Genomic DNA, 15,131 nt, shown 5'->3' with positions numbered 1-15,131 from the left:
AATAAGCAATGGCTCCCTGGGGTCACTCTCAACTGGTTCCACTCTTACTACCAAAGCAAGCTGCTACATGCAGGCAGGCCTGCTGAACTCAGTAGGTTTGACTTACATAGGGGCAGAGATGGTTGTCATACCTTTCCTAGAAGAAAAATTCAGTCCCACGAGAGCTGGACCGCTCTTCTGCCTCAGGAGATGCTCCTATGAAGCAACTGCCAAGAGTCTGCCATGGAATGACCTGACATACACAAACATCTCAGGTAAGAAAAAGACATTTAACTCTGGCTTTCCAGCGATGTTAAGAGCATGTGGCTTGAGCTTCATGACTGGTGCACCTTTCTGGGTGACTGCAGACAACAATACTAAGGTAACATTCTGGAATAATAGGCTGCCTTTTGTCGTCCCTTGTATTCCCAATGGCCAGCAAAACCACAAGGTCTTGCCTGAAAAAGCAGAGATTGCCTGAATGTTATTATCTTGTAGGTACTAATAGCTCACCATTCATTAGGCTAGAAAATAAACACAGCAGTGAGAGATTGCATATGAAGTTGTTTCCGTGGCATCTCAACTTGTAGGGGCACGAGTAGATTTGAAGAGTTTCAGTCGGAGTTTGACACACAGTAAAATCTGCCTTGTAAAGCTTGCAAATCTGGCTTACTGCTGCATTGTGAGCAATAGCAGAAGTATAGCACTTTCTTACTGGGGGGAAAGAGATTATTTTAGGAGTTAATGTATTTTTGAGAAAAGCAGAGTTGTTTGTCAGCTTGCTTGTGCCAGTACCCAGGCAGCACTCCACAAGAGATTAGTGTTCACATGGTTCTTTTCATCGACCTGTTTCAACAGGGCAGCATTAACCTCCTCAAATAAGTAACCTTGAGGGCCACGGCAGAGTGATGCAAACAACTCAGGATGAGATTGCTGTTGGGAAATCAAGTGAAACTAACTCCAGCATTGTCACAGCATTGTTTCTGTTTTCCAGACATGCTAGGAACATTAAGGCTTGTGAAACACTGGAAAAAGAGGGAGCAGCATTAGCTCCAGAATGAAGATGTTCTTGTGGTTACAAGTGTTTGGGAGGTATCTGCAAACAAGGTTCAGTGGTCGGTTTTGCCACAGACTTCTGCTAAAGTCACAGTCCAGTGACCAGTTCTTCTACAGAACAATCCCTGTTCTGGAAAAGGAGAGATGCAATGTTTCCTTTGGGGTTGACTACATGGAAATACCTTTCTGTGTCATCAGAAGCATGGGGTGGAAGCTCTGTGATTGCCTTGGTGTTAAGAGCCTGTAAGAGAGTCAAGGCTCAGGTGTGCCAGGACTGGCCTCTCCAGGTGGAGGAGATGAGGGCTGACAAGGGTTACATAACCACATCAAATGCAAGGGAAGAAGGAAATTACAAAAGGAACTAGAGGTATGAGAGGAAGGGAGAGTAGGGTGGATATAAAGAGAGGATTAAGGTAAGCAGGGTTAATTCTTTATGTGCCCCAGGATCAGTTAATATGTATAAAGGGTAGTTCCTGGCAGCTAGGTGAGGTGGTGGGCTTGGGGGCAGGATCTGAAAGAAAGATAAAGCTGTGCTCCTGCCTGTCTGATGAAAGCAAAGTGCAAACACTTAATGAAAAAGTGCTCTGTCTGTAGAGGCTGGAGTATAATGTCTAATTTGAACTCAAATATTGGACTTATGCAACAGTTACCTGCTGAATTTAGTTGCTTCAGTCACCTGACTGAGGCAGTAGACTGAGGCATTAATTAGCTGTTCTTGCAACCTGGATGGCCACTATGGACAGGGTATTATCTTCCCCTGTATCATTTGAAAGGATGTTTGGAATAGAAGGAAGAGGGGCTACTTGGATGATGTCCACTTGCATAAATGGTGAAAGAGCTGTTAAGTACAGGTATAACACTATCCCAAGTGAGAAACTTCTGACCAGTTATAAGAAAACTAATTCAAATTGCTTTATGCCAAGATTATTAAGTTTTTTTAACTTTGGTAGAGAGTGTTTTTGCCTTATGTTATTTCCATTAAAAATTTATGCTTTTTGTTTTGAATCCCCCACACCTCCCTTCTGCTGATCTTGCTTCCCAACTTTGAGTACAGCAGTTCTTTCTCTTGCTATGCTTATTTTTTTGATGTCTCTGTAAACTTTCATACTTACATAATGATTGGGATGACTGTAGTCTGCGTTGTTTATGGCAAGGCAATCTTTACAGCCTCTGTAATCTATTTTGATGGTCTACTAGTACTGGCCTCTCACCCAGTGCTGCCCTGTGACAACCTTGTGCAGAAACAGTGCTGAAAATCACAGTTGCCCTGACTAAATGTAAGCATTTTGGCGAGCTTAGAGGCATGTGGAGAAAAAAAAGTTGAGAAAAGGTTAGCAAAGGTAAGCAAATACGTGTTTTTTGGTGATTAGTATACAACAGTCTACAACTTCCTCTTGAAGGGAAGGGGCAGACACTGATCTTTCTGGTGACCACTGACAGGACTCGAGGGAATGGCCTGAAGATGTGTCAGGGCAGGTTTAAATTTGATAGTAGAAAAAGGTTCTTCCTGCAGAGAGTGGCTGAGGACTGGAACAGGTTCCCCAGGGAAGTGGTCACAATACAAGCCTTAACAAGAGTTCAAGAAGTGTTTGAACAGTACTCTTGGGCACATAGTGTGCTCCTGGGAACATCCTGTGCAGGTCCAGGAGCTGGACTCAGTGGTTCTTGTGGGTCCCTTCCAACGATCCTGTGAGTTAAGAGGCAGAGAAAGCTGTTGAGGGGGGACAAGGAGATTGCCTTTTTCCCAGTTCCCCTATTGCTGTGACAAGACTTGCCTCCTTCTGACTCCTCAGCTTTTTGTGAAAGGGGAAAGCTTTTCCCGTTCTCCCACGTTTCTAGCCCGATCCCTGAAAAACAAAGGAAACCCCAAGGACTCGGAGCAGATGCCAAGAATCAGGATGATCCGTGAGGGAAGGACAGCCTGCTGCCCCGGGACAGGGCGAGGTTTGGGGTGCTGCGAGCAGCCCCAACCCTCTCATCCGAGCAGCTGGCTTGGCCCTCGCCGCTTCGGGGCGGGCGCCCGCAGCGGCCCCGGGCCGGGCGAGAGGTTCACCGGAGGAAGGGTTGGCAGGGGGGGCCGGGCGATCCCGCCCGCGCCGGGTCTGCCGAGGGGCGGTGGCCATGCCGGGGCGGGCCCGAGGGCCGGGCCGCCGCATATAAAGTTGGCAGCCGGCACAGCTCTGCCAGCGGCAAACGCTGCCGTATTCCCTGTCCTTGTCTTCGGCAGCAGGGTTTCCCGGCTGTCCCGCCTGTCCCGAGGCGGTCCGAGGAGAGAGCCGCGGCTTCACCTCTCCGCTGCTGCTGCTTCCCCCCAGCACCCCGCGCCTCTAGCGGGGCGCGGAGGCCATGTTCCCGCTGGACTCCACCTGGAATATCTCCTTCGCTGGCTGCGGCTTCCTGGGGGTCTATCACATCGGCGTGGCCAGCTGCCTGCAGGAACATGCCCCGTTCCTGGTCGCCAACGCCAAGAAGGTGTACGGCGCCTCGGCCGGGGCGCTCACCGCCACCGCCCTCGTCACCGGCGCCTGCCTCGGTAAGTGGGGGCCGAGCCCGGCGCTCCTTCGCCTGTTCCCTTCGTTACTGCTAATTTGTTAATTAGAGCAACAGCGAGGGGCTGTGGGTTTATATACATATGTGCGTGTAAATAGCGCTGCTCCCCCCTCCTCCTGAAGTGCGAGCGGCGCTTTGTTTTTAAGGCCTTTCCCCCCGCCCCAGTCCCTGACGTGTGGCTGAGGTCAAGGAGGCCACTGATGGTAGGAAGGTAGCACAGGGGTCCTGGGTCTGACACCCACCAGCACAGACCTATCTAATGTGGACTTGTTGGACTCGGTTTGTGGGTTTGCCTTGCTTGGGTGTAGGTCTGGTGGGGCTCTGGGTGAGGAGAGGAGCCTCGCACCGTGCGGGCACCGGCCCTTGGTGGCTGTGAAGTGGCTGGAGATGGAGACATCGAGTGTGCAGGTGGGAGCTGGGCAGCATCTCTGAGTGGCACAGCCTTCAGTCTGCTTATTTATTTCTGGAGGAGGATTATTTCTTGCTGTCTTGGGCACTAAGGAATTCTCTTGCCCTCTGCAAGAGCTAGATCTCCAGTTTAGGAGATTTTATCTCTGTTTTCAAGTTAGAGAATAACCTTAAAAAGTTACCTATGAAGCATACATGTGAACATAGTGTAGTGTGTCCCTATGACTGGGGAACAGCTGAACAAAATGGTCTGTGGTGCCTCCTGGCTTTTTTGTCGTTTTGTATGTGGAAGGAAGTCAACAAACATGTGTGTTTGGGGTCTGTACTTGGAAACATTTATGTTGTGAATAACAACTGCAGAAAAGTTTCTTAAGCTTGAAAGGGGAATGTGGTGTGAGAGACTCAGGTACATCTATTTAGTCTCAGAGAATTATGAGCCTCTCTGAGAGGTAAGGGCAGCCAGAGCTGTTTACTGCTTGAGGTTCTCTCTCCTTGACAGGTGTTTTTCCACAGCACTCCTTTTTGAGATGTAGCCCTCATGCAGCAAAAATTGACATTTTCTGTGTTGTTAGGTTTGCAGTTTCCCTTCCTAAGCATTTGTTTACAGAAATGCCCAGTGAAGTGCAGCCATAACTTCTGGAGCTCTTAAAAGCTGTTCAGACCCCAGTCTGAGATCTCAAAGGCTGTAGTGATGCCCTGGTGCCAACTTTTACTGTGGACAAGGGCTAAAAATCCCTAATCCCTTCTTGTGTAGGGATCCCTTTGTAGGTAACTGCCAGGGATTTAGTTGTTTAACTGCTGTTGCTTCTGTTGAAGAGTGACTTCCCAATTAGTTCCCTAACTGGGTGATCCCTCTGCCACTCGAAGGCGTGGCACAGGCTGACGGTAGTGCCCAAATCCTTTGCCTTACTCACATGCCACTCTGAGTGCTGAGCAATCCTGTTATCATGTCTGCTTTGTCCTTGCTATTTATATGTTCAGAGCATCCATGGTGTGCCAGGCACTGCCCTGGGGAGGCATCCAGCGTGGTGAATCCATTCTGTGAATCAGAATGGTTTTCCTGCTCCCTGTGAGGTACAGTGGGAGGCATTATCAAGAGGACTGGGTTAGGGGCCACCTTCTGAGAAGCATTCACCTACCTCCTGAAGGAGGGCAAACCATGCTCCTTAAAGCTAACCAGGGCTTGGGTCTTGGGTGTTCCAGTTCTGTCTTCTGTTCGACTTCTCTGGAATTGTTTTCTTCTGACTCACCTGTGTGACTGACATGTATCTTGGACAGAGAGCAGCTCCAAGGCAACAGAGTTGATTTCTGAAAGTAAAAGCACATGGTGTGCGTGGCGGGGCCGTGGTATCACCGTACCTTGTCCGTGTCAAAAACCTCCTGACAGTGCAGCTTCCAAGCAGAGGTCCAGAGGTTAGAATGAAATCATAGGGGTAAAAGAGGACAGGGCAGAAGGTACAGCTAAGCCTGAACTAGGAGAGCAGTTCATTTTCATATAGGCTCTTGTAGGGTCCTGAGTACCTGTGTTTGCTATGCTGCTGAGAGCAGGTGGTAGCCCATGGGCTTTGAATCCTGTGGCAACTGCTGCTCTGCACTGTCTGTTGCCCTGTCCATGAAACTGGAATGCTAAATAGTGTCTCTTGATGAATGACAAGCGGGGGAATTTTGCAGAAGCTTTGCTTATTTGACTGTGTTTAGATTGTGTGTAGTGTCCTCATGCCTGTGAACTCAAGAATACTCTACTGTGCAGAGACAAATATTTGCAAGGGAGGAGTGGAAAATCCTCTTCCTTGAGGGTTTTTCTTTGAATCCAGTCTTTTGAGACCTTGATCAGAGAGAGCAGAAATCTTCCTTGACTTCAGAAAATAAGATCCCATTTAGTGGTTTCTTTTCCAGCTTTTTCCCTCTGGCCTTTGTATCTGTTCAGCTTGCCTGTGTACTCATTCTGCCTTCTCTGTTAGTTAAGACCTCGCTGTCATCATTTGTGTAGGACAGGAAGGCTTTGCTATGAGCTCATACTGAACTGAAAGCCCTGACCAAGTGATCTGCAGCCTTTAGAGCATGTTGTGGGCTTCAAAGGCGTGTTTGAGAATAGCAAAGAAAACAACATTGGGTGAACATATTAGGCAGGGCACCTTATATTTATATAAGAGATCAGGAGGTATTTGCAGTCTGATATGACCTTGCCTAGCTCTGGTTAAGCACTTTACCATTAAGTTGGAGGGATCTTGGATTTATTGTTTAAGGTTACAACAGTGATGTTGCCCTGCATCTGAAGTGCTCACTCTCCAGCTTTGAGGTTCTTCTGTTTGCTGGCATAAAAAAGCAGTGCAGTTTTTCCACTAGAATAATCTGTATGGCTATCAAGGTGCATTGGGCAGTCTCCTGTGCTTACAAGTTACTTGAGTGTGCCCAGTGTTGTGGCATGAATAGCTTCTTGCTCTAAGGGTATTCTGGAAAATAGCCTCTGTCATACCTGTACTGTCTCTTGGGGCTTTCAGAGTCCAGCATGACAGGAAATGCACATTTATATGCCAAGCAAGTGAAAAGTTTTCACCAAAAAGTTTCACCAAGTTTTCACTTCACAAAGTGCTGGCATTGCAGTCTTCTCTTTGTGCATACCTCAAATCCTGCAGTTTTTCACAAATTCTAGGTGTGGAGCTTTGAGGATGGTCACCTGTCTATATAAATCTGAAAGTCACTGACCTGGATGAGAAAAACTGGCTTATGAAACATGGTGAGACCGTCCTTTTTCAGTCACAAGGAATGCTCAAGTGCAGCTACTGTAGGATTCTTTTATCCCGAATACTGAGTAGGGAAATGTATTTTTGGGAAGGTCTGGAATCATCTCACTTTGGTGAGCAGTATGGGATTTGTTGTGCCTGCTTTGGGAGCATAGCAGCCTGAATAAATTACGGGATGTGAAGCTGAAAAGCTGTCTTTGAGCTGGTACTGGGGTTCCTCTGACTCATAGCTAACCAACAGCATCTCAACTGTCTGTGTGGCATGTGAATGTTGTCCTAGACAGCCCTATCTGAGGGTGGGTTGGAACTGCTGAATTGCTTCTATTCTGGGGGAAGGGGTGGGTTCTGCTGTGAAATGCAAAGCTGGCTGTCAAACGCCATCTGTGGAAGTTAGCTGTTCTCCTAAAGCATGACAAGGTTGACAGAAAATGAAAAAGCAAGCTGAGAAGATGCTTTTAGTACTAAGAATACAGAAAAGAGGCTGTGTGTCTGCTAGATTGAGTAGCATTGTTTGGGATGCTCTTTGGAGAGCACTTCCTGGGTTGTTTACAGCATTTTTTTATTTAATTATTTTAAATTGCTATCTTAATCAGGACTCTTCCTCGAGCTTGACATGAGATGAAATAAGCTATTTGACATTTGGGTTTGCTTGTCAGCTGTCACCACGTGACTACCAACAATTGGGATGCTGAACTGTAGAGACATTTTCCATTGGGTAGCAGGAGAAAAAAAAAATGAAAAAAAGCCCAATGAACAAAACCTTTTGAAATTGAGATAATTAGCAATATCAGCATCTTAAATGTGTTCCTGCAATTTGATTATGTGCATACAAAGGCTTAAGAACTGGTCATGGAGATTTATTTTCTCTGTGTTTGTGTCATCTTAATACCAAATCCCAGATTGACAGAGGGAAATAAACCAGCTTAGAGTCTATAGAATCCTCAGAGCAATACCAGTTTATGCTGGCCAAAGCATGAATCAGGATGCTTATTCTAGGGGAAGTATATACGATGAAGTTTTGTAGCACCTGTGATGTCTCAGTAGTCATGTCCCTCTTTGCACAGGAGATGGTCACTTGTACCTCCTGCAGAGGCCCTCCCTGGAGAAAAAGTTGAGGTTAATAGCCCCAGCTCAGGAGGGAGAGACACCTTTATGTACATAAATGGATATAATTCATGGGGAACCTTCTGGTGCTTCTTGGAAATGGTAAAGCTTTTTTTTTTGTGGTGGAAATAGTGGTGCAGGGGATATGTTCTGTGCTGACATAGTTGGAAATATTCACTGGCTTGGTGGAGAAGCTGCTGAGTCTGGATCAGTGCCCTCAGCAGTCACAGGGCTCTAGGATCAGGTGTCCAGGGGAGTAAGCTGGCAGCCAGAGCACCCTGCAGTACCTTTTGACGGGAGGGAAGGAGCTTGTTCCTGCTGTCTGCCTGGCTCTAATAAGAAAACTTCTGTAAGGAAAGGTGCTCTTGCAGGAATCTTGTTGGATGAGTGCAAGGGAAGGAAAGGAGCCACTTCTAGCAAAAAACAGCCTAGCAAGGCATGTGTTTATCCTTTTGGCACCCCACATAGACAGCAGGTGTGCAGAGCAGCTCGGTGCCCAGCCTTGCTGTCAGCCATGGCAGCAGCTGTGCAGTGTCTCTGGCAACAGCACAAGAGGTCTTTGGTCAGTCTTCTGGCACGTAGGTTCAGCACATCTCTTGAACTTGCAGCATGTCTGAGCTGTTCCACTTCTTTCTGCCTCTTACCTCCCCAAACTCGTCAAGGCAACTGCAAGTCCTCCATGTAAAATAGGAGAAGCTGTTGTATGTTCTTCAGGGTTCTATGCCCACTTACTGATTATGTTGGGAAGTTTAGTCCTGATAAATCAAAAGACCTTCCTCAACTTTCTTGCTGTGTCATTCGGTTCCAAACTCCTGCTGCTGCAATGGTTGCAGCAGCTCTGCCTGCATGTTCAGTAGCTGGTGGTGCTTGTTTCCTTTCTGTTGGGGGGCTGTGTTACCTTCCAGTGCAGAGAGCTTGGGATTGTACTCAGGTGTTGGGCCCCTGCTCGCTCTGGGTTTCTCTGTGTTCCTCTCTGTGTCCTCCATGAAGCACAGATGAAATGCTCTCTGGCTTGGCTGGAGAGGATTTCCACCTCTTCTGTGCATGATTTCCACTGTACTTGAAGAGGACCATGCAAAGGGTGGAAATGGTAATTAGTCAGCATTCCTTCTTTCTGGAGATGGGAATGGGCAGGCCTTCTAATTACAGGACCTTTGCAAAACCTTAGAAGTTTTACTCCAAGGGGCGGTGTGAGTGCGTGACTCCTGTTTACCTTGCTCTTTGCAATACAAACTCTACTTGTGGCTGAATTCCAAAGTGGCCACCCCTTTTCCAATGAATTCTTTGCTCTTCTACATTTTTGCTGCCCAGCTCTAATACTTGTCCTCTTCCTTTCTGCTAAGTGTTCTTGGGACTTGAGGTGAAAGTCAGGATGTATCTTCAATTAAGTGGGAGTTGGCAGAGCCTGTGTATATGTATTTGCCTTGGGCTGTGTGCCTTGTCAAGCAAGTAGAGTAAGAGCTAGTGAACAGGAGGGGTAGAGAAAATAATGATTCCATGTGGAAGGCCCTAAATAAGTCCATGTCCCTGGAAAAAGGCAGAATGTGTCCTACAAGTGGTAAAGTCTGAGGCAGTAGAAAATCCCTTCCAAGGAGCTAATAGGAGAGAGGTAATTAGTGAGCCTGGGAGCATAGAAAAGTTGCTGGAGATCATTGTAGCCCAGCCATTTGTAGCAACAAGGGCCAGAAGAATGGAGGAGAGAGTTTTTGTCATTTGTGATACAACAGATGCTTGTGGCAGGCCTGAATCCCGTCCCTGGGGTTGTGCTGGTCTGCAGTGCAGTGTGTTACATCAGGTGTGGGAGCTGATAGCTTTATTAGAACCCAGGGCTTTGTGCTGCCCTCTGGCACTCTCCCAGAACAGAACTGGATGTGCTTTCTGGTACAGATAAAGGCCAAGTCCGCAGTAATGACTTCTGCCTGACAAGACCTTTGGAATCTGCAAGCTTTGTGAAGTGTCTTCTGCCACTGTTTCCCAGGCTTTTAGCTGTGCTGTGCCTGGAGGATTTCCTCTGAGAATGAACCATTCTTTTTCTCTTCATACACTGAAGTTTGTTTGGATGGATATTGGTTTTGGAGGCCTTTTTTAGGTTTAGGATTTAAAGGATTGAATAGCATTGTAGTGTTGGAGGTTCTGGCAATCTCTGAGTTTGCCACTCCTGTGGATTATCTAGTTTAGCATCCTGAAGTAGAGGAGGTGACATCTGAGGGTGTAAATGAATCAAGAATCCCTAAACATATGTTAATTACAAGGGCCAGTCTTGCTGGCTGCATTGAATGCTGCTGATTCAGTGCTAGGCCTGGCCAAAAAAAAAAATAAAAAATTCCAGTGTATTATGGAGGCAGAGTGTGGATTCAGGATGCCATAGTTATGCCATGCGTGGAAAAACTTGGAGTCCTGTTTCAGAGTTGTCTATCAGCACGGAGACTTACATTGATTTATCTATCCTAGTGTTCTTATATAGGGGTTGGTAAATGATCTTTAAGGGAAACATTTAACTAATAGCCATATTTTTGCACACAGAAGAGTTCATGTGTCAAATGTTCATCTGAACATCTGTCTTGCTGTTGTTGTGTGCTCAGCCCTGCAGGAAGGGTTGAGCAGAGGCTTGTCCCCTGCAGGGATCTGTGCGACCCTCTGTGAGCAGCTGCTGTCCTGCTTATGCAGTTGTTTTCAGAAGCCCAGTTATGTTTTGTCTGGGGGTCTACTGCTGATGTCTCTGGAAGAGAGGTAGCATCAGTTTCTAGATTTTTTTGCCATGGTTCCCAAGCTATGCAGCTTAACCTTGTGATGTGCCTGATGCTGCTCCAAAAAAAGGAGAATCATTCTAGACCAAAATGCCAACACCTCTTGCCAGAGGATTGCTTTGGAAACTAAGCTTTTGATTCTCACTTCCTTGCTGGAGTCTGTCCTGCTTACGCCAGGGCCATTGGGGAAGAGTTTGGGGTGTAAGGTGACACTTGACCTGCCTGAGAAGGGAGGGCAAAGCGGGCCCAGCAGGCAGTGTGCTCACAGGTGCACAGGGAGGGGCTTGGCATCGATTGGAGCAGTTGGCGAGCCTTGTGAGCATGAGAGCTGGGCATGATGCAGGCTGAGAGCCAGTGGAGGGTGTCAGGGCTGTTCCTCTCATCTGTGTCAGGGTTTTAGCAGCTACACAAGTGTACAGTGGAAAGGACAAGGAGAAAGGCTGCTGAGCATCAGAACCAGCCATGTTTCTGGTATCATCTCTGAACATGAAACAATTGTCACTTGGAAGCACACAGGAAAGCCTTCTGCAGGGCTTGGGCTGACAGCCACCAAAAGCTGTGTGTGGGTTTTGTTTAGGTGTAGGTGAGACAGCTGAGGGTAATGGCTGGTATGTGACAAAGCTGAAAGGCTGCTGGAATGGCACCTGTTATTTCATACTGGAAGTAGAAATGATCACTGCTAACTCCAGTTTCTAGCTTCGTGGATCAGTGGTGCCTGTCAAAGGTATTTTCTCTCCTGCCCTGATTTATTCTAAAACGTTTTTCTTTTAGTAATGCCTCCCCTGTGAAGTGGAAACAGTTCAGTTTTCTCTAGTGGTGTGTGTGTGATGCTATCCTGGAAAATGACCAAGAAGTGAACATGAACTGTGTGTGCAACATTGTGCATGTGCGTGAAGCTTAATCTTTCCACACTAGCTCCCTCTCAGAATGACAGTGAATGGAGGCTTTGTGTTAGTAATTCTCACTCAGGTGAGTAAAGTGAGATTTGGATATGGTTCCACTTCTGCCTCTGTGCAGACCAGAGAAGGTAATTTCTCATTGCAACATGGGTTTTGGTCTGTTTCTCCCCTCCAGTAGCTTTCTCTGGATGAATACTTGTTTTGAAAAAAATTTCTTCAAACTTAGTATTTCCTGGTCCAACGTGAGCAGCAAGGATCTGAGCTGCACCTTGTCTACTCTTTTCTATCCCCTTTTCTTGTCATCCCGTGCTGTCTGAATTGATAGCATTGACAGGGATTGATGCATGGATGAAGATGGAACATAGCTTTCAGTTCAGCTTGCCTGGGGTCCTGAGCAGCTTTTCCTTTTCATGCACTGTTCTGTCATTTAATTTCTCTAATTATAAGAACAGAAATTAAGCCTTTAACAGAGCATTAAGCCTTGTATTAGGGTGTTACAGTAGAGAAAGATTAGACTAGTGGGTGTTGCTGTTGTGGTTGTGACAGCGATCCTGGCTGGCTGCCTGCACTGAGCTGCCTCCTGCCCTTCCTACTGATTGTTTCACAGCAGCAGCTGCGCTGTTTTTGAATTTGTGTTGCAAAAATAAGCGCTCCCGTCCTGACCGCAGAAATAAAGCAAGTCTCAGCTTGCAGAACAGCAGTTCTAGAGAGGCTTTGGTGTGCCAACACTTCCTTAAGTCCAGTGCAAAAATTTAGCTAGAGACATCATCAAGCCTGTGAGTTCTTATGCCTGCTCTCCTTGTTTGCTTCTGTACAAAGCAGAACAATGGACCTTAAGGTGGGGTATGAGTGATACATCTGGACTTGGGCTTGCATGAGGGTCCCTGATGGATGGGCATGTGGCAGTCACTTGTGGGCTGCCTCGTGAGCTGCTCTGTGCAAGAGGTAAAAACCCTGGCAACTTAAAAGCAGATCTTCCTCTTACATTCCTCGTACCTAGCATGTGGCAATAGTTCTGGTTCATCTATTAACTGGTATCTAGAGCACACTAACCATATCTTTTGGCTCAAATGGGAAAAATGTCTCCTTTTGGTTTGTGTTTATTTAAACAGGTAACCTAACTTGACAGCTTGCTTGTTTGTCTTTTTCCCCAGTTGAAACTGAAAAGCAAACGTCTTGGGACAAACAAGTTAAAGAGGGAGGCTTCTGGTTCTGAAGCAGTTGCAAATAATCTGAATTTACGTAGCCTTTTTGCTGCCCAGTATGTTTTGGTCTAAACTGTTTGTGTCTAGCCTAAGCAATGCTGAGTGTGAGGAATCTGAACCGGAAAGTATTGTGGGCTGAACACTTCTTTTAGCATCTGCCTCTGGCTGCAACAGCTGACCTTACTTGAAAAGCTGTCTCTTTCTCTTGGTGTTTGCACTTGCCCCGCCTGTAAGATCAGAATAGGTGTTGCTGACTGTAGTCTAACAGGGATCCATCCCTAGGAGTTGTTCCTGTGAGGTGTTAGTGCCTCTCATTCCTGAGCAAAGGGCGAGAAACACTGTTACGTACAGCTGGTGGCCAGGCTTTCTAAGAACTCTCCTTTACAAAATTGTTTGTTTATCTCTGAGGTTAAATCTCTGCACAGAGCCTCTGATCTTGCCACAGGGAACAGCTGGTCGAGCAGTGGGACTGTCTGCAAAATGAGTGGGTGTGGTTGTGAGGGGAGTTGTGTTTACTTCCTAGGTATCACCAAAATAAAAAGAAAAGTTTCTTTCCTATATCTCTTATCTGGAGCAAAGTGAGCTGAACTGTTTCTTTCCTGATGGCAAAATAGTTGGAGAGGAGGACTGAGTGAAGACCTTAAATAAAATAAAAAATTACATTAGAACAACAAAAATTAGGGAAGTCCCAAAAGAGCAGCTTGTTCCGGTACATGATGTTTCTCAGTTGAACTGGCTTACAGGAAGATGTGCACAGATGTCAAGAGTTGGTGCTTTTGAAGACTTCAGTGCTAGCTGCTATCCCCCAGCCTGTTTAAAAGTGGGTGTTTTTTATTTACATCAAATAGTGGCAGTTTTACAACTTGAGGCCAGTGAGGGGTTTTCTTTCCACGGCCAGTGCTTTTAGGTGTCTGTCCAGGATTTCAGATTGAAATTAAAGAGCTGTCACCAACTGTGGGATACACCTATCACCTGAACATGTCTTATAAGGACAGGTTGTAAAACATGGCTCTTTATGTCATGCTGGCATGGATTTGTCTTTGGGACCCACTTTGACAACTCTTCAGCCTCTCTAATGGACCATCAGAGAACATCTTTGGTCAGGTTCCCATTCAGGACAAGTTGGCCTTTGTTCAACTTGGCTGAAATGTTGGCTGGTTCTTGCTCTCTTGGGACAATAAGTGGAAATCAGGTTGCTTCAGCATGAGTGTGGAAAGTGGAACAGAAGCCTACCCAAGCAGTGGGATCTTCCACAAACTGAGGTCATTGCCCACAAGAATTGGGGTTGTCCTTGGGTCACTGGCATGTTGCTGTGCACTGCTCCTTGGGATGAACAGACAGGCACTTTCTGGTGATCTGAGCTACCCATGAGGAAACATCCAATAAAGTTCTCTGTTAATTATTTTCTAGATGTCAGTTTGAAAACTTGTTTTGGTGCCTCTTGTTTATAGCTTTGTGGGTTCCTTTTGGGGTGGTGACAGGACTGTGTTGTAATTAGGACTATATCATCTCCTGGGAGAGGCCAGGCAGGAAAGCATGTGTATTGCTTACTCTCAGTACTTAGAAAAGAGGCAAGTGAAGGAGCTGTGCATGCTGAGCTGGAGCAGCTTGAGGATTTGTGCCCTAGGAGAACACTAAACAGCTCTCCTGAAACCTCTGCTCATTGTCAGAGACTGACTTTTAGCTCTTCCATGTATGTGGCACAGAACAGCTGAAATAGCAAGAGATGGGCAACCGAGATAAATTAATGTTGGGGAAGATCATGCTAGTAAATTCCTTCTGACTCATCCTATTCCTAAATTCACATCCAGACTGGGATCTACCAGTGAGATAATGACAATTCCAGCAGTGTTCAGCAACCAGCTGCATTGAAAGCAAAGCAAAGATTTAGCTGGGGACTCTTAAAAGGGACATCTGTGTTGAGTATCACACAAACCTCCCTGGAGCAGAGAGCTGAGCAGAACTTAAGCAGTTCTGGAATGAGGTCCCTGGTTATAATACACAGGGCTGGCAGGACTCCTGTCCTGAAAAATCTTAGTCGAAATAGCTTGGTCATGTGGTCCCAAGCAATCAAGGCATAAGGCTGTTAAGGGCCTGTGGGAATACCAAAAGTACTTGTGCTTCCTTCTGCAAGTTGGTTTCCTTTGAATGCTGTTGGTGTGTTGGGCCAGTCTGGAACCTTAGCTGGGTAAGGAATGAGGAGGAAGGAATGTTGCTGATGTGTAGGAAGGAGTCCATTTGTTGGTGTTGAATGAGAAGCAGGTTTAGTGAGGATCTGCAGTTTCCTGCCTGCCCCACTAGTCCAGGCAAGTTATGGCATCTGCAGTCTGGGGCGTGACCTCCTGCCAACCGGGACAGAGAGTGTTGTCCCTACATCCACCAGTTCTCTGTGTCTCCTCTTTCCCTGTTGGAAAACTTTTCCTTTTAAGTTTGTATGCT

The 15,131-nt window shown here is 46.5% G+C and overlaps 1 protein-coding gene across 1 annotated transcript in view; it reads left to right on the top strand.

Moving 5' to 3' along the window:
- Nucleotides 1-3,205: 3,205 nt before the first annotated feature.
- PNPLA2 (patatin like phospholipase domain containing 2) overlaps nucleotides 3,206-15,131 on the top strand; it is a 30,481-nt gene continuing 18,555 nt past the window's right edge. The window contains exon 1 of the mRNA XM_058832339.1: nucleotides 3,206-3,568. Within this exon, the coding sequence (XP_058688322.1) occupies nucleotides 3,382-3,568 (187 nt within the window). The 5' untranslated portion in view covers nucleotides 3,206-3,381. The remainder of the gene's footprint in view (nucleotides 3,569-15,131) is intronic.

This window comes from Poecile atricapillus, chromosome 1, assembly GCF_030490865.1.
Source record: "Poecile atricapillus isolate bPoeAtr1 chromosome 1, bPoeAtr1.hap1, whole genome shotgun sequence".
NCBI classification, from domain to species: Eukaryota; Metazoa; Chordata; class Aves; order Passeriformes; family Paridae; genus Poecile; species Poecile atricapillus.
The sequence above is the reverse complement of the archived record's forward strand: the minus strand, read 5'-3'. Positions and strand labels throughout refer to the sequence as shown.